The sequence below is a fragment of the Fukomys damarensis genome, unplaced genomic scaffold (assembly GCF_012274545.1).
Source record: "Fukomys damarensis isolate Sample0158 unplaced genomic scaffold, DMR_v1.0_HiC HiC_scaffold_39, whole genome shotgun sequence".
In the NCBI taxonomy this organism is placed as follows: Eukaryota; Metazoa; Chordata; class Mammalia; order Rodentia; family Bathyergidae; genus Fukomys; species Fukomys damarensis.
In genome coordinates this window covers 46791419-46811407 of record NW_022900951.1, presented here as the reverse complement: position 1 = coordinate 46811407, position 19989 = coordinate 46791419, and the positions used below count along the sequence as shown (strand labels likewise).

Below are 19989 nucleotides of genomic sequence, written 5' to 3'. Positions count from 1 at the left end.
TTTTATGACCCACTTTACACTCTGTGGAAACCCACATCATCACAGCATTCTTCCCTTTTTTCAACTTAAAGTTTCAAAATTTTAGGTTTTACATTTGAGTATTTACTCCATTTTGAGTAAATTTTTACATATGGTGTGATGTGTAGGATATGGTGTTCTTCTCTTTTATTTTGGCAGAATGTGTAGTTCTCACTATTTTTTAAAGGCTTTTTTTTTCATCGAATTCCATATACACTTTTGTCACAAATGGCATAGTTTTGTAGATCTGTTTTTTAATTTATTATTACAATATCTCAACGTTTTGATTATTTTAACTTCATAGTAATTCTTTAAAAATCGAATAGTAATGTTTCACTTTTGTCTTTGCATATAAATTTTAGATTTCTTAGAATCCACAGTAACTTCTCTTAGGGCTTCGGTTGAAATCATGTTAAATCTATAGGTCAATTTAGGGAGAACTGACATTTTTATTGAGTTGAAATTTATATAACATATAGCCCATTCTAAAGATAATATTCAGTAGCATTTAGAACTTTCAGTGTTGTGCAACTATCACTTCTATTTCTAAGACGTTTTCATCATCTAATAAAAATATTTCATATTCATTCAGTACTTGTTCTCTATTTCCTGTTTCATCATCCTATGATAATCATTAATTTGCTTTTAGTCTGTATTGATTTGCCTATCAATGAATATATTATTTTAAAAGTCATAATATATTTTCTTTTGTGTCTGCCTTTCCCTCAAGGTAATGTTTTCAGGGTTCATGCAAGTTGTATGATGTATCAGCACTCAATTCGTTTTTATGGCCAAATAATAGTCATTGTATGGACATACCATAATTTGTTCATGCATCTGCTAATAGGCATTTTGGTTCTTCTAACCCTTTTGGCTATTGGGTATAATGCTACATTCGAGTGCATGTTAGCAGGAAGACATATGTTTTCATTTCTTTTTGCCTAAATCTAGGATTAGAATTGCTGGATCATCTGATAATTCTATATTTAACTCTTTAAGGATCCATAAAATTATTTTCTACAGTAGCTGCAAGAGATGTGTCATCTTAGATGTATTGAGTCTTCCAATCTGTATACATTGAATGTGCCTGCATATTTATTGGTTTTTTTTAATCAGCATTTTTTGTTTGTTTGTTTTAGACAGGGTCTGACTGTGCAGTGCAGGCTGACCTTAAACTCACTATGTAGCCCAGGTTGGCCACATGTTTTGTTAGGTTTATTCCTAAGTTCTGTATTTTGTAAATGGTACCTTTTAATATTTTATTTATTTTAATTTTACATTTTTAATTATTGTTTTGTTTTTTTAAGACAGGGTTGCACTTTTTAAAAAAGTTTATTGGTGGATTTGAGGTATACAATAAAATAACATTCATCATTGGAAATTTGTACCTTTAGGTAATATATCTTGATTCTTAGTTTTTCCCCATTCCCTTGTCTTCCCTTCAACCCCTCCACCCCTCTCTATTTACAAAGACTTTGTTTCCATTGTTTCATTTTCTCCTATTAATTCCATTCCCTTCTTTCCTTCCTCCAATCCCTTCCACTTCCTCTTTGGATCTTTTCTTTCTATTTCATAATATCTATTATGCCTTTTGATCGTTACTGCCACTTTCAGTTTCTCACATCAGAGAAACTATTTGGTATTTACATATGTGTGTCCTATTTATTTCACTTAAGTGTATTACCTTGGGTTAGGGATTTAGCTCAGTGGTGCATCCTGCACCTTACAAGCCCAAGGTCCTGAGTTTGATCTATGGTACCAAAACAACCCCAAGGAACAACAACAAAACCCAATGTTGCCTCAGTGTGCATCCTTTTAGCTATAAATATCTCTTTTCTCATTCCTTATGGCTCAGTAGTACTCCGTTCTAAAAAAAACCCACATTTTCTTTATCCAGTCTCCAGTTGAAGGATTATTGGGCTGTTTCCAAGTTTTAGCTATTACAAACTGTGCTGCTATGAACATGGGTGCACATATATCACTGTGGTATGATTCTTTTAATTATTTGGGGAAGATACCCATGGAGGAATAGCTGGGTCAAATGAGAACTCTTAATTCTAGTTCTAATCCTACTATCTCCATACTGATTTCCACAGTGTTTCTACCAGTCTACACTCCCACCAATAATGGAGAATGGTTCCTTTTCCCCACAGCCCTGCCAGCATTTATTATTGGTTGATTTCATGATAACAGCCATTCTTTCTGGAGTGTGAATCTCAGTGTTGTTTTTTCAAGAGATGCAAATGTTGATTCTTTGTGCTAGTTCAGGTAAAGCTGAGGTTTTTGTTCGTGAAATCTTTTCATATGCCACTGTCTTCAGCGTTCTACCTAACCTCTCTTCCAGACAGTTTAATGTTTCTGTCTTAATATTTAGATCTTTAATCCATTTTAATTTTAGTTTAGTGCATTGTTAGAGATATAGGTCTAGTTTTAATCTTTGGCAAGTTGAAACCCAATTTTTCCAGCACCATTTCTTAAAGAGGCGATCTTTCTTCCTGTGAGGGTGTTGAGAGAGGGTCTCACTGTGTAGCCCAGGATGGCCTTGAACTTGTGGCAATCCTCCTGCTTCCATTTCTGAGTGCTGGGATTACAGGAATGTGCCAACATGCTCAGTTTGGTATCTTTTTTCAAACCTTTGTTTTCCAATTTTTATATCTAGTATGTATAACTATAATGGGTTTTGTGTTAGCCCTCGAGTCTTGCAACCCTGGTAAATCCATTTATTATTTTTAATATTTTTTTCATATATTTTTAAGATTTTCTGTACAGGTAGTCCTGTCATGTAGAAATGGGAATAGTTTGTAATTTTCATTACATGTATCTTTTATTGTTTTTGTTTTTGTTTTGGCTAGGACTTAAAGTATAATATATAACATAGTCAGTGGATTTCCTTGTTTCCAGTCTAAAGAGGAAAGCGTTCAGTGTTTTAAAATTGGGTGGTATGGTAGATATAGGTTGTCAAGTTAAAGAACTTGGCATCTATTCCTATTTTGATGAGTTTTTTTTTACAAATTATGAATGGATGTTGAATATTCTCCCATGATTTTGTTCTATCAATTATTCTGATTATATGACTTTTCTTTTTATTCTGTTAATACATTTGATTACATTCATTGATTTTCAAATATTGAACCAATCTTGCATTTGTGGGATAAATCCTATTTGATGATGGTGTATTTTTTTTTAATTGCCTCATTTGATGTGAGCCCTTTCTTTCTTTTGGTAAGTTTGGCTGCAGGTTTTTTTTCCCCAGTCTTGTTTATCCTTTCAAAGAACTAAGACTTTAATTTATCAGTCCTTTGTGCTATTCTATTTTTGGTCTTAATTTCATTAATTTGATCTCAATTTCATTAATTACTGCACAGACCATAATTTCTTTCCGTATACTAGTTTTAGTTTTGTATTGTTGTTGTGTTTCTGGGACCTTAAGATGCATCATTGGGTTATTTGGGAATGCTCTGTTTTTTAAAAAAATCTGAGCATTCTCTGCTATGAATTTCCCTGTTAGAACTGTTTTCATTGTTTCCCATACATTTTGGCATATCGTGTTTCCATTGTCATTTGATTGTAGGAACTTTGTAATTTCTTGCCCAATTTCTTTTGTTACCCATTTATTCTTCAGTAGTATATTATTTAGTTTCCATGTGTTTGCATAGTTTCTGTGATTTCTTTTGTTGCTGGTTCCTAGTTTCATTCTTCTATAGTCCAGTAGTATACAGATTATTTCAATTCTTCTTTGTTTAAGCATGCTTTTTGGCGTAAGATGTGGTCTGTTTTAGAGAAAGATCCATACACTTCTGAGAACAATATATATTCTGTGGTTGTTTAATAAAACACTCTGTATGGGCCGGGGATTTAGCTCAGCGGTTTGGTGGCCTGCCTTGCAAGCGCAAAGACCCGAGTTCAATCTCCGGTACCAAAAAAACAAAAAAACAAAAAACAAAAAAATTGCAAGCGCAGACCCGAGTTCAATCTCCGGTACCAAAAAAACAAAAAAACAAAAAACAAAAAAAAAACAAAAGCACTCTGTAAATATCTGTTAAGTTCATTTGTTCAGTGGTGTGATTGAACTCATATTTCTTTGTTAATATTTTATCTTGTTGACCTGTTTATTTGTGAGAGTCAAGTATTGAAATCCTCCACTATGACTATATTGGTGGCTGTTTGCCCTTTTAGATCCAGTAGTTTTTTTCCTTTGAGATTGGGTATTATGGCATCTGGTGCATACGTATTTTCATTTGTCTCTTTCTTTTGAATTGTTCCCTTTACCAGTATATAGTGACTTACTTTGTCTCTTCTTATCAGTTTTGGGTTGAAATTTACTTTTTCTGAAGATAGGATAGCTGTTACTGCTTGCTTTGACTCTGCTTACATGGAGTATTATTTTCCATCCTTTCACTTTCAGTCTGTTTGTCTTTTTTTGTGGATGAGGTGTATATCTTGCAACATATAGTTGGGTATTGTTTTTTGATCCAGTCTGTCTGTGTCTTTTCATTGGGGAATTAAGACCATGTACAATGAGCCTTATCATTGAAAGATATTTACTAAATCATGTCATGGCATTATTTTTCCAGGGCGATTTTTAATTTTTTTTCCTTTCCTTTTAACTATCATTCCAGTTAAGTGTATTGTTTCCTTGAGGCTCTTTGGTCATGTTGACCTTGCTGTCTCTATCTGCAATTCCCTTTAGTACTTTTGCAGTTTGATTGCATGGCTTTAAATTCTTTTTGTCATGAAAAGTTGTTATTTCTCTGTTAATTTTGATGGATGATTTTGCAGGTCATAGTGATCTGGGTTGGCATTTTTTAGCACTTGAAAAACCACTAGAAGCTCTCCTGGCCTTTAAGATGTGTGTTGAGAATGTTATGTTGATAGGTTTGCCTTTATAATTTTTTGATATTTTTCTCTGACCACGTTTGGTATTCTCAGTGATTAATTTGTGGAATGTTGACTGTGATGTGTGGCAGAGTTTCCTTTCTGGTCCTGCGTGTTTGGGGTTTTGTATACCTCATTTACCTGGATACTGAATTCTTTCCCTCGATTTGGAAAATTTTCTGCTAATATTTTGGTGAATAAATGGCTAGTACCTTTGGTGTCATCTTCCAACCTTTTCCTGACTCATATAATGCTTTAATAGGTTTTTATTTAATTGTTTAGCAGCTATTGGATCCAGCTTCCATGATGTCTTGTTTTTAGGATATAACTTAGTACATGACCTGTTATATCAATCTTATCTTCAGGTTCTGACAGTCTTACCTTAGATTGGTACTACCTTGTTGTCCATGTTTGAAATTTTCACATCCAAGATTTCAGCTTGATTGTTTTTCATTGTTTTCTGCTTTTGTTTTGTTTTGTTTTTGAGACAGGGTCTCACTATATAGTTCCAACTGGCCTTGAGCTTACTATGTAGTTTGAGCCTAGGCACACTTGCGGTGATCCTCCTGCCTCAGCCTCCCAAGTACTGGGATTACAGGTGTGCAGCATCATACCTGGCTTGATTTCTTTTCATAATCTTGAATTTTGTACAGAAGTAGTCAATCACATCTTGGATTGTCTTTTTAAATTCAGTCAACTTTTGTATCATAAGTTTGCTGAAGATTTTATTAATGAAATCCTTTGTTTGAATACTCTTTGAGGTCACTGAACATCTTATGAATTTTCTTTTATACCCCTTAAAACATTTTAACCATTTGGTTTTTTAGTTCTTTGCTTGAAACTTCTTGCATTTCACTGCTGATGAGATCAGTTTATGGGGAGTTCAAGTTTTTGGATGTATCTTTTTGCCTTGTTTTCTCATGTTTCTATTTGTGTGTGTGTGTGTGTGTGTGTGTGTGTGTGTGTGCACGTGCGCATGTGCTGAGGATTGAAGATCAAGTTGGGTTTTACAAACTCTATTGCTACTCTAAAGATGCTTAGTTAGTATATGTCTTTCTGTGATGTGACCTTCTTTGTAGTTATGTTTTTTTGCCCATGCATCTGTTTAGCCTACTTGATGTAATAGGATGGTCACTTGTTGCATGGAGAAATCAACTACTAGTTATATCAGCATCTCTTAGAACCAACCATAGCCAGGGATTTAGCTCAGTGGAGCCACGCCTGCCTGGAAAGCACAAGGTCCTCAGTTCGATTTCTGGTACTGAAACAAACAAAAAAGAATCAACCATATATATCAATTATATAAGTTAAAACTTGTTTTAAAACTTTGATACTTTTCAGTAACCTAGCAAGACAATGAAATAGTACTGGTGATGAGTCAGCTGAGGTGTAGCAGATGAGAAAAAAAAAGGGGGGACAAATAGTTCAAAGGAAGAAAAAAGAACAGCAAATGAAAGAGAGATTGGACTTTGATGGTACTATTTTTATATCTTGAATAGAGCAAGTTGGGCAAGGGGTTTGGGAGGTTATTTATGGAGTGTAAGGAAAAAGAGGGAGAGTATAACTGGATACTGAAAGAATCCAAGAAGGGAAGATACAAACCAATTAATATACTGATAGAAAACTTTTGTATGGATCCTCCATACACAGTTTTTGCTGAAGGTTAACCTGACTGATCATGAATGACATATTCTAAGGGATGAATTAACTCTTACTTTCCTTTTCACATATACAAACACCTCATATACACACACTCACCCCAGATGAATGGAGATGGAGAAAGATACAGAAAAACACAAAAGAATCTCTATTTATAGTGCAGTCAAAATTGGACCCCCCTTGTTAAAAAATGGAGAGTCCTTGTGTGGAGAAGTTGGAGAAGGCTAAAATCTACTCTGCCATGGTTATGAATAGTAGATTGGGTTTTCAACTGGTGCTTGGGCTGGTTCCCCTCCACCGACGTGTTCTCTTGCCTACCAGTGTGTGAAGGTGCTGGGTGCTCTGGACTGAAGCCGGAGACTGCCTCTTGTTCCCTCTGCAGGTACGCTCTGATAGGATACAGCTGTGTTCCTGTGGCTATGACTAGCTGGAGGTTTTTCTCTCTCACGATAGGACACCTTCAATTGTATCAGCATTAGGGAGAACCTAGCAGGACTAGTTAAGCACCCAGACTTCCAATCATCTCTGGAAAGGCTTCTTTGATCTCAGTCTCCTTTCCTCTGTGATAATCCCTGAAACTACTTAAATTTGCTCTTTCTTCACTTCTCTGGGTAAGTGCGCCATGCAGCATCTGACCATGCCATGCTGTCTGTCTATACCTTGCAGTGGGTGTCTATCTAGCCCACTAATTCATTGTCATTCAGGACTTGGCAGAGGAGCAGTCTCCTTGGAATTCAGTAACCTTTGGAGAACTATGGGAGTGAGCTTACATGGGTGCAGAATTTTAGAAGCTTTTTGTTGCCAGTATGAGGGGCACCACATGGGCTCCAAGGTCTCTGTAGTGTTTAGATGACCGGGGTGGTGGGTGGGATACCACAAGGGCACAGAGCTTGGCAGTGTTTGGGTGTGCAGTGGATGTGTGACTGCTCTGACTCCTCTTCCAATGTCTTATTTCTTTTTTAATTTTTCTTTCCCTCCAGTATCTTTTTTCCACACCTGGATCATAGTGATCACAGCCTCTGTACCCCTTTGTGACTCACTGTTCCTGACCCATGCCTTTGTTTTTTCCCCCCTAGGGCACGTGGTCCCAATTCAGTCACTGCCCTCTGAGTCACTGCCTCTCTGGCCTATGTTTTCTTTAGTGCACAAATCTGAGGAGGACCTCTCTTGTGAATATCTCACTCACTGGGCTCTGGTTCTATCTCCATCTCTCGTGGGAAGTGAGTTAGGGCAGGTGGGTGCTGGGTGGTGAATGATAGGTTGTTTGTAGATTGTAACAGCCCAGCTAGTACTGTTGTACTCCTCTTCTTCCATCAGGGATTATATCCTTTCCCAAGATAGTGTGTTTACTGGACCTGGGCAGTAAACTGCCAAGATCAAGAAGCTGCCATGCTTTTTCTCTAAATATCCCTGATACTGAATTTAATATGGTGAGCTTTACCTTCAAATTGCCTTCCTGTGTTAGGGTTTTTTTGTACCCTTTCCCCATTTCCAAGTATCTTTGGATCTTGGTGAGTATCTTCCAAGTGCCTCATGAATACTGCTGCCACTTGTCTGCTATGATGTTCATTTCCATTTATCATTTTTTTTTGGTGGAAACTTTCAAGATATGTCAACCTTTTTTATTAGTGAGGCAAATATTTTAACACTGTGAATTTTCCTCTAATAAATTAGATGTCTTTTCCTAGTTTTATGTCATATGTTTATTTTCATTCAGTTGCAATACTTTCTATTCCTTGAGGTCTTTTTTTTTTGACCCATAAATCACTTAAAAATGTCTAATTTCTGAGCATTGAAAGCACTCCAGTTACCTTTCTTTACTGGTTTCTAGTGTATTTTGCCTGTGGTCAGAGATCATACTGTGTAGAAATCGGTTCTCTTAAATTTATTAAGATTAATCATCTTATTCAAGATTTGATCTTGGCAAATTTTCATTGTGGACATGCTAAGACTATATATTCAGCAATTTTGGCAAGAGTGTTCGCCATAAACTTTAACTGGATCATGTGGATTATTGATACCTTTCTGTATCCTTGCTCATTTTCTGTCTACTTATCTCACTGATTACCACAAGAGGTATGTTGAAATGCCTAAGAATAATTGAGGATTAATATTTTCTTTTCTTTTTTATTATAATTATTAACAAAATAACAGGTTTTTTTTAATAGTATATATTTATGATGTGTAATAATTATATTCACCTTGTTGAATTGGTATACATCCCATATACCTATATACCATATACCAGTATCACTTCTTGGTCAGTTTTTCCTACACCTTCTTCCCGAGATCCCTTTTTCCAGAGCTTTATCTCCTTATTTCCCAACATCTCTCTTTTATTTTGCTCTTTAAATTATTTGAATTTGGGTGTCCCAAATTAGTGAAACAATGTGATATTTAACAACGTCTCATTTATTTCACTTAGTGTTATGGTCTCAAGATCCATCCATTTTCCTACAGATAGCTCAAATTTATCCTTCTTTATGGCAGAGTATTGTGCCACGGTGGGTATATCCCATATAAGAGAAACTGCAATATTTGAGCTTGTGTATCTGGCTTATTTCACTTAACATTATGTTCTCAAGTTGCATCCATTTACCTGTGAAAGCTCAAGTTTGTCTTTATGGCAATGTAGTACTCCATTGTGTAGAAATTTTCCTTATCCATTCATCTGTTGGTGGACATTTATGCTGTTCTAGAATCTAGGCATTATAAATTGTGCTGTTATAAACATGGGTATGTATATATCCCTGTGATATGGTGATTTTAAACTCTTTTCAGATGATGCCTAGGAGGGAGATGGTGGGTCAAATGGAATTTCTACTTTTAGATTTTTGAGAAATCACCACACTGATTTCCATAGTGGTTATACTAGTTTACATTCCAACCAGCTCTGTAGTAGAGTTCCTTTTCCTCCGCATCCTTGCCATCATTTGTTATTAGATTTTTTGATGATAGCCATTCTTTCTGGGGTAAGATGGTATCTCAGTATAGTTTTACTTTTTAAATTTTTTTATTTTTTTGATACCAGGAATTGAACTCAAGACCTTGAGCTTGCGAGGCAGGCACAATTGCCACTGAGATAAACCCCCACCCCTCTCAGTATAATTTTAATTTGCATTTCTATGATAATCAGCAATGATAGGGATTTTTCATGTGTTTATTGGCCATTTGTACTTCTTCTGAGAAGTGTATATTAATTTATGTTGCCCATTTTTTTATTAAATATTTCATTTTGTGAGCTATTTGTTTTGAGTTCTTTATATTCTTGATGATAGTCTTCTTGTGGAGTAGCTGGCACAAATTTTTTCCCATCCTGTAGATTTTCTTTTTGCTGTATTGGTTGTTTCATTTGTGTGCAGAAGCTTTTAAATTTTGCACTGCTTCTCTAGCAGCCCTCCATTCCATATATAAAAATAATATCAAAAAAGTTTCCCTTCCTTCTTTAATTTGTTGTTATTTCTTCTTTCTTCCTTTTTCTGAACTATTATTCCCTTTTCCTTTCTTCATCCTGTACATCCCAGCCTACTTGTTATCAGTATTATATCACATTCTAAGGAATTGAAAAAGGGTGAAATTGTTAAAACAAGTTTTAAATTTCATGATTGATACATGCCTGGTTCTGTAGATGATCATAAAGCCAATAGTGGTTCTCTTGTAATACAGTGACTGGGACTGATCCTACTACCTTGAGTAGGTTGTACCAGTATGTGTAAATATCAAAACATAACCCAAGACAAGGTCAAATCACAGAGAGGTATACACTCCACGGCAGTCATAGAATTTTTCTTTCTTAATTTATCAACTCTCAGCACCAAAGCAAATCAGAAGATGCCTCCAATACCTAATTTCTCCAGAGCTGCTCTAATGGCCACTGAAGTGGAGGAAGTCACAGAAAAAGAACTCAAGAACCAAATGGTTAAAATGAAGAAAGTTGGACATGGTGGTGCATGCCTACTGGCAGGAGGATCCCTGCAGGTTCAAGGCCAGCCTGAACTACATTTTGAGGTCCTGTCTCAAAAACAGAAACAAATGTTTGAAGAGGTCAGAGAAGAAACACTAATTTGTAAGATGTTCAGTGAGTTCAGGAAGATGTAAATGAACAGATAAAGGATTTAATTAAAATGTTCAACAAGCTTAAAGTCAAAAACAAAAAGCTGATTGAATTAAATAAGAAAATAGTTTTTTGGTGACATTTTCATACATGTATATAATAATACTTTGATCATATCTACCCCCCCGTTTCTATCTTACTGCCTCTCCCTCTTTTAAGTCTCCTTCTTACTTTCTCTAAGAGTCTTTTCCCATCAGTTCACTTCCTATTCCTAGTAGTCCTCATCCTACTTTCATGTCATGTTTTTCCTTTTCTCTGGATTCCACATATGAGAGAAAACATGTGATACTTGTCTTTCTGAGTCTGGTTTATTTTGCTTATTGTGATGCTCTCTAGTTCTGTTTCATGTTCTGCAAATGACAGGATTTTATTCTTTATGGCTGAATAACACTTCATTGTATATATAAACCACATTTAAAAAATCTATTCATGTGTTGTTAGGCATCTAGGCTGATTTCATAACCTTGCTATTCTGAATAGTGCCACAATAAATGTGGGTATGCAAGTATCTCTATTATATGCTGAATTTGATTTCTTCAGGTATATACCCAGGAGTGGTATAGCTGTGTCATGTAGTTCTATTTTTAGCTTTTTAAAGGCCCTCACAGTGGTTCTAATGGCATATAAGGGTTCTGTAGTGTTTAAAGGTTCCTTTTTTCCTTTTGTCCATGCCAGCATTTATTGCTTTCATTTTTGTTTTGATACCAGGGATTAAAGTCTGGACCTTGTGCTTGCAAGGCAGGAACCACTGAGCTAAATCCCCAGCCCATTTTTTAAATACTCTTTATAATAGCCATTCTCATTCAGTTGAAATGGAACCTGAATGAAATTTTGATTTGCATTTCCCTGATGGCTAAACACATTGATCATTTAATTATTGGCCATTTGTATTCCTTTTTCCTATCTTTTTTGTTTTGTTTTTTGAGACTGGGTATCAGTATATAGGGCAGGTTGGCCTTGAACTGGTTAGGTAGCCCAGGTGGCTTTGAACTCATTTGGGATTCTCCTGCCTCAGCTTCCTGAGTGCTGGAATTACAGGCATGCACCACCATGCCCGGCTTGCATTTTTTCTTTTGAGATGTATCTGTTCAGCTGATCTGCCCATTTATTAATTGATTACTTGTTCTTTTGGTGTTTTTTTTTCAGTTCCTTATATATTTGGATTTTATATATTATACCAGATAAATAACTGCTAAAGATTTTCTCTCATTCTATAGGCTTTCACTTCATCCTGTTGATTTGTTTCCTTTCATGTGCAGTAGTATTTGAATTTGATATATCACATTTGTCAGTTCTTGCTATTATTTCTGAATTATTGAGTCCTATTCAGGAAATTGTTTCTTATAGCAATGCCTTGAAGTGTGTCTCCTAAATTTTCCTCTAGTAGTTTCAAAGTTTCAAGCTTTACATTAAGGTCTTTGATCTGTTTTTAGTTGATTTTTGTAAAGAGTGAAAAACGGGATCTAGTTTCAGTCATTTACAGGCAGATGTCCACATTTTTCTGCATTACTTGTGGAAGCTCTCTTTTCTTTCCTACATTTGTTTTGCCTGTAGTAGATGGCTGGGTCTTCTATGATATTGTATTGGTCTACATGGCCATATTCATAACAATATTGTGCTGTTTTGTTACAGTAGTTGTGTAGTGTGTTTTGAAATCGTGTTGGGAAGCTGCAGTATTGTTTTTTGATCGGGATTGCCTTGGCTATTTAGGGTCTTTTGTGCTTCCAGATCAATTTTAAGATTATTTTTGTCTAGTTTTGTGAGTAATGTCATTGGTATTTTGATGGGGGTTGCATTGAATCTGTAGATCATTTTCAGTAGTATGGCCATTTTAACAGTATTAATGTTTCTAAAATAAAAATATAGTGCATCTTTGTCTTCATTTTCTTTCCCTTTTCTCAGGTTTATTCCTATGCTTTGTTTTTTATTTCTATGCTTTGTTTTGTTGGGGGCATTGTGAATGAGATTGTTTTCCTGATGTCTTTGTCTGTTAATTCATTTTTGATACATAGGAAAGCTACTGATTTTTGTATTGTTTTTTCTTTTGGAGACAGGGTCTCACCAGGTAGTCCAGGCTGGCCTTGAACTCAATATTTAGCCCAGGCTGGCCTTGAACTCTCATGGTGATTCTCCTGCTTCAGCCTCATGAGTGGTGGGATTATAGGTGTGCACCACCACACCTAAATATGTATGTTGATTTTGTATCCTGCTATTTTGGGGATTTTATTTTGATGGACTCTAGGCTTTTCTAGTTATAGAATCATATCCCCTGCAAATACAGATAATTTGACTTCCTCCTTTCCTACTTGTTTCTCTTTTATTTGTTTGTTTTGCCTGACCATCTGGCTAAAGTTTCCAGAATATATTTAATAAAAGCACTTGGAGTTGGAACCCTTATCCAATTCCTGATTTTAGAGGAAATGCTTTCAGTTGATTCCCATTTAGTATGATACTTATTTCTCCTTTGAGTCTCAACTTTTTTCATTTCGTGTACCTCAGTTCACAAACTTAATTCTTTCCATGATTCTGGTTGCAAGCTGAATAGGACAGGAATTGAATCAAATTCAGTTGTTCAATTCAATGTTAACATTATCGGGGAATTTATTATAGGCGTGTACTACTGTGCCTGGCCATAAATGCTTTTATTCCAGATTCTTGTTTGAACATTTGAAAGTTTGAGACCTGAACATATTTTTTCCATAAGAGGTAGTATAAAACCAAATAATTGGTTCTCAGGCCCCAAAATTATACTTAGTAAATTCATTTTTTCAGTCCTTTAACAAATTTCACAATTTCTTTTAACTTTGTCGTGGTTCTCACAGTTTTCCTTTTAGCTTTACTGCTGGTATCACTTTTTTTGGAGTCATGGTTATGATATTTTACACAAAGTACAGAAAAAGCACAATGATGAATGTTTTAACGCACTAACATAAACACTGTATGTTGTCTGGGTGAAAGTGGTGCATCACTCCTTTGTGTCCTCGGCGAGGTGTGACATGCGACTCACTCTGCCAGTACAGGATTTTTTCAAGTTGGAATTTTGGTTCAACTATCGAGCAGAATTACAAACACCAAGCAGATTTTTCTTCAAGCTTTGCTGTTTGAATAGTGGAAAGTTCAAGTTTTGGAGCTGTTTGAAAACCAATTTAATATTACTGTATCAGATTTTGTCAAATTTTTTTTGGTACTTAATGATGATCATGTGCTGATTTTGTTCCTTCATTTTACTAGTGTGCTGTAATACATTGATTTTTCTTATGTTGAACTAGTTTTGCATTGTTGGGATAGATCCCATTTGGTCATGGTACGCGTAATCCTACTAATAGGCTATTAAAATCGATTTGCTAATATTTGTTGAGAATTTTTGCATCAGCATTCAGAAGGAATATGTGTTTCTAGTTTTCTCTTTCTATTGTATCCTTCTCTGGCTATGGCATCAAAGAAATACTGGCCTTATAAAATGAGTTCCGATGTATATCCTTTTCTATTTTTTTGAGCAGAGAGAATTGGTATCCTTTTAAAAATGTTTATTTCACAGGATCCACCAGTGAAGCACTATGATCCTAGACTTTTTCTTGGTTGGAAACTTTTTGATTATTGATTCAATCTCTGTGCTTGTTACAGGTCAGTTGAAAGTATCCAATAAAGTCAGCTTAGGTGAGTTATGTATTTGTAGGAATTTGCACATTTTATATAGTTAAATTTGTTATCAGTTGTTATAGTATTCTCTTATAAGAATTATATCTATATAGTCTACAACAGTTTTAGGTGTTTGAGTCTTCTCTTTGCCAATTTTGTTGATCTTTTTTAAGAATTAACTTTTGGTTTTATTTTTTTTTTCTTTTGTTTTCTTGAGACAGAGTCTTGCTGTGTAGTTCACGGTGCCCTTAGACTCCTGGCAGTCCTCCTGTCTCATCCTCTGAGTGCTGGGATTACAGGCATTTGCCACCATGTCCATCTTGGTTTTGTTGATTCTTTATATTGGTTTTCTATTCTCTGTTTCACTTATCTCCACTCATTATTATTTCCTTTCTGCTAGCTTTAGGTTTACTTTGGCTTTCTTTTTTTTTTTCTCATGAAGTCAGGTTATTCAGATCTTTTAAAATGTGAGCATTTGTAAATGTAAATTTCTGAGTACTGCTTTTGTTACAGCCCGTAAATTTTGGCATGTTGTGATTTTGTTTTCATTCATCTAAATTTTTTTCTAATTACCCTTGTAATTTTTTTTCTTTAATTTGTGTTTTAATTTCCTTCAATTAAAATTTTTTTCCATTTAACCTGTTATTGATTACTAGTGTCATTCTGTTGTAACTAGAAAAGATAACATATGGTTTTAATCTTTTAAAAATTGAAGAGACTTGTTTTATGTCCTAACATATACTGTGTCCTAGAGTATGTTCCATGTGCACTTGAAAAACTACATTTTACTCTTTTGTGTAGAATTTTCTGTACATGTCTTTCAGGTCTACTGTAGTTGGTTTATAGTGTTGTTCATGTTTGAGAAACCTTTACTTTTATCTGCATATTTTGTCCAGTATTGAATGCAGAATGTTAGAGTCTTCAACTATTATTGTAGAACTACCGTTTTTTTGATTCTGTTAGTGTTTGTTTCATGTATTTTGAAGACCTGTTATTAGGTGCATATGTATTCATAATTATCTATGTTCTTGATGAATTAGCTATATTATTAATATGTAATGTTATTCTTTACCTCCTATAACAATTTTTGGCTTAGTTTATTTTGTTAGATTTTAGTATAGCCACTTCAGCCCACTTTTTGCTTACTGCTTTTATGAAATATCTTTTTCTAGCCTTTTACTTTCAACTTAGTGGTTTGTTTTAGATCTGTTATATATCTCTTGTAGATACTATATGGTTTGATCTTTTTTAACGGCATTCTGTCTCAATCTTTGCCTTTTTATTGGTGATTTTAATTCATTTTTGTTTAAAGTGAATACATAAAACAAAGAGCTCATGCTATTTTGGCCACTTTTTACTTTTGTTGCTTTTTGGGTATGTTTTCAGTATATAATAATTATGTACATGTTGGGGAATTGGTACATATAGGTAGTATCTTAATCATTTTCAATCCCTTTACTCCGCTCCCTGTGCTCTCCTTTCCTCCTGATCGCCTTGCCCCATCTCCAAAAAGCTTGCCGTTTAGAGACAGGGTCTTACTAAGTTGCCAAGGCTGGCTTGTAACTCCTGGGCTTAAGTAACCCTCTTGACTGAGCCTCCTCAGTAGTTGGAACTACAGATGCATGCCACCTCACCCACTTTTTAAATATATATTCCCACTTTTTATTTTGTCTATTTGTTCATTATTAAATCTTTGTAGTTCTTCAGACATCCATTATTGCTTTCTTTTATGTTTAAGTAATTTTTTGTGATGTACCAATTTAATTCACTCATTTCCTTTTTGTTTACTTTAGTTATTTTCATAATGGAAATTAAAACTAACATCCTAACTATAATAGTCCAGCTTGAATTGATACCATTAAATTTCTACAGCACACAGAAAGTTGGTTCCTGGATAGCCCCACCTTTCCTCAGTTCTATTTTTGATCATAAACTCTATCTTCATGCATTGTATCCCCATTGACAAAGATTATAGCTAATTGTTTTATGTTTTTGTCTTTTAAATAATTTAGAACACAAAAAGAGAATTTCATGTATGTATGTATTGCTGGTGATCAATCCGTAAAAACTGCTTAGAAACCACAAATGCAATAACCTTGGCTTTTATATTTTCATCTGTAGTTACTTTATTGGTGTTATTTCTTCTTCTTGCAAGTTTTTCTCTATTGTCTTTTTATTTCAACCTTTAGGACTTTCACTAGCATTTCTTCTGGTTTTTTTTTTTTTTCACTAGCATTTCGTAAAGGGATGTAATTTTGGCATCCATGTCAAAAATCATTTGGCCTTATATGCAGGGGTTTATTTCTGGGCTCTCTTGTGTTCCATTGGTCTGTATATCTATCTTTATGACAATACTACATCAAGTTAATTAATACTGTTTTGTGGGTTTTTTTATGGTACTGGGAATTAAACTTTAGGCCTTCCTACTGAGCTACATCTCTACCCATTATTTTACTTTTTATTTTGAGACAAAGTCGTGGTAAATTGTGTCTAGGATGGGCTTGAACTTGGGATCCTCCTGCCTAACCCCCTCAGAGTGCTCAGATTAGAGATGTGAACCACCGTGCCTGCCTCCACCCTTTTATTTTTAATGTACACATTTACATTTATTTTCTTTCAGTGTATAGATTTCATTATTACCTACACCTCTCCCTTATTGAATGGAATACCTTTGGTCAGTTACTTTGCACATATCATCTCTCAACCCTCACAACTTTGCAAGACAGGTGCTATCTTTGATGGAGGGACATTCTGAGACTTAGCTCTGCTAGGACACTAGTGGCTCAGTCCAGGATTTTACAGTAATTGTTTGACCCTGAGGCACAAGATCTTTCTACTATGCCACTCTTCTTTCTGTGAGGTAGAAAACCTGTCAGATACAGCAAAATAACAATAATGGCTTTAGGTAGGACCTTCCTCAAAAAAATGTGCTACCTGACTCATTTCTTTCTAGGAACAATCAAGGACTCTTGTTTTGGAAAAGAATTAATTTTTATTTTTATCTTTTGATTTTTTTGAGATAGGTTCTTGCTGTATATTCTAGGCTGGCCTTGAACTTACTGTGTAGCCCAGGCTGGCCTATAATTTGTAGCAATCCTTCTGCCTCCCAAGTGCTGGGAATACAGGTATGTGTCACCATGCCTGGTTAAGAAATTTTTTTAAGAAGTCAGGAGGCAGGAGTTTTACAAGCCCTTTTGATCAATGAGGAAGGCCTGAAGACAGATTCATTTTTCTACAAAGAGGCCCTCTGGGAAGAGGTATAAGTCTGGATTCCTCTGAAGAAGTAGAATTCTACAGAAATTTGAAGCTGGTCATTAGGAGGAGTCAGTTTAGTGTCATTTGGGGGAAGTTTTCACTACTTTGGCTCTCTTCTAGTTTAGTGGCATCAAAATTCGATATCATGAATAGTATCTTTCTAGACCATGTTCCTATTAAATCCTATGTGTGTTGATTGTGAGGACAATATGATAAACTGCTTATTCTTATTTCCTATCATGTGTATTTTGTCATTCATATTATGCAGTTTCAGTAATTTTATTCCCAGTTTATTCCGAATAGTCTTTTTGTTCTATTAATGTATATTAAATGTGCACTGTTTATTTTTCCATTCATTAAGCAAACACTGAGGACGTATACTGGATTGTGTTAGGATCCCTTAATATGAAATCAAATAGTGCATATCTGCCCTCATGATAAATAGGTACAACAGGTTTTACTAAGTAGTTCCTAAACACTGTATAATAGCTCCATTACAGGCATGTAGAGGATGCTCTGGAAGCTGAAGAAGTTAGCTGAATCAGATTAGGAGAGTAAGGAAAGGGTTTTTGTAGGAGATGGAGTTAGAGCTGCATTTTGAAAGAAGAGTAAAGTAACTCATGAAATTACTCACCAAGTAGGTAAATGTATCAGAGTTATGTAAATGTGGGACACGGACTTTTGCAGCAAGGGTGCAAAGGTAGAGGCATGAAATGAGACATATTCAGGGACTGTTGTAGTTGAGTATGGATTATGCTAAGGGTACACTTGTAGGGAAGTGAGAAAAACTGAAGTATTTGTTATTCTGTCTTTACTTTTGTATGAGATCTCAGTTTACTTTGTTTTCGCCTCTCCCTACAGTCTACCCTTCCCTGGAGTCTGATGATGATGATCCTGCTTTGAAATCTCGACCTAAGAAAAAGAAGAATTCAGATGATGCTCCATGGAGTCCTAAAGGTGATCCAGTATTCTGTACTGTAGTGGTGAGAAATAGGCTAGAGGTTATTAGGATATTTAATAGAAGACCTGATTCAGTTACTCATTTGTTTGTCCGGCAAATGTTTGTTATGTCCAGGTACTGTTACATGGTCAAAAATGATCAGTATGTCGCAGTTATTTTATGTAATCAGTCTAACAAAATTAGTGGTAAATGTTGCTTTTGATATTATATGGCTTGACATGAAAGAGGAAGACCTGGAACAGATTTTACCAAGCAGTTTTGGGCTTCTGAGATCATACTGATGCCATCATCCTAATCTGATAATTTTGTTAGCAAGGAGGGAAAATTCTGCTGACTATGGAGCTCTCTACAAGGCTAAAGACTGTTACTTTATTGATAAGCTGTCTCTGAGGAACTCATTCCTTGAGTTGAATGTGGAATTTAGAAGGGTGATAAAATAATTTTCTCAATCTCATTGGCTGTATTGGAGGTTGGTATATCAGTTAGCTTCTGCTGCTTAAAAAACTACCCAAAATGTAGTGGCTTCAAACAAAAATACTTGATCATTTATGATTCTGAAGGTTGGTAGAGCTTTTTGTCCATTTCGAGTAAAATTGACTGGGACTGAGTGTTGTAAAAAGTATCTGGGATCTAACTTGGATAATTGTCTTTATGGTCATTCATCCTCTAGGAAGCCAGCTCAAACTTTTCCACAGGATGGCAGAAGGCTTTGCAGTAGGAAGAAAGGATAAACACTTTTGAAACCTTTGCTTGTATTATGTGTGTTGTTGTTCTATTGGCTAAAGCAAGTACATGGTGAGCCTTGATTCCAGAGCTAAAGAAGTAGATTGCATTTCTTCATTCACATTGTGAAAGGGTATGCATTTAAGGAATTGTGAGAAACTGAAGGTCAGTTTTGCAAAAGTCTGCTGTGGAGGGTGCTAGAATCTCATTACATGTGATTCCCAGGCAATAAAGGGCTTGCTATTCCCACCCAGTCTTAGTGAAACTTTCTGGTGTTTAGTTGGGGTTGGGACAGCAGTACTTTCCTGGGAAGTGCTCTTTTAATCAGCATTTTTAAAAAAATCAGGCCTATTTTTTCCTATGATTTCTAGCTTTACTTTCTCCTGTCAAAGTAAAATCTTCTGATTCATATAGTAAGAAATGTGGAGCTTGCAAGGCAGGCCACCGAACCGATGAGCTAAATCCCCAGCCCAAGGAAAATATTGAAAGTAAAGGGAATTATGAAAGAGAAACTACCCATAATACTGCTACACAGAAGCAACAACTGTTCACATTTTGACATATTTCCTTCTGGTCTTTTTTTTTTCTATGCATTTTTTTCTTTTTATGGTTGAAATAGTACTGTGCATGCAGTTGCATAGCCTACTCTTTTAATTTTTTTTTACCTTTTTTTTTTTTTTTTTGGTACCAGGAATTGAACTCGGCACCTTGCGCTTGAGGGGCAGGTGGTGACACCACTGACCTA

At 35.4% G+C, this 19989-nt stretch overlaps 1 protein-coding gene across 4 annotated transcripts in view; it reads left to right on the top strand.

Moving 5' to 3' along the window:
- Positions 1–19989, top strand: part of Phf8 (PHD finger protein 8) — a 124703-nt gene that overhangs the window by 80253 nt on the left and 24461 nt on the right. For all 4 annotated transcript variants that reach the window (XM_010610746.3, XM_010610747.3, XM_010610748.3 and 1 more), the window contains one exon: positions 18422–18517. In XM_010610746.3, the coding sequence (XP_010609048.1) occupies positions 18422–18517 (96 nt within the window). The remainder of the gene's footprint in view (positions 1–18421; positions 18518–19989) is intronic.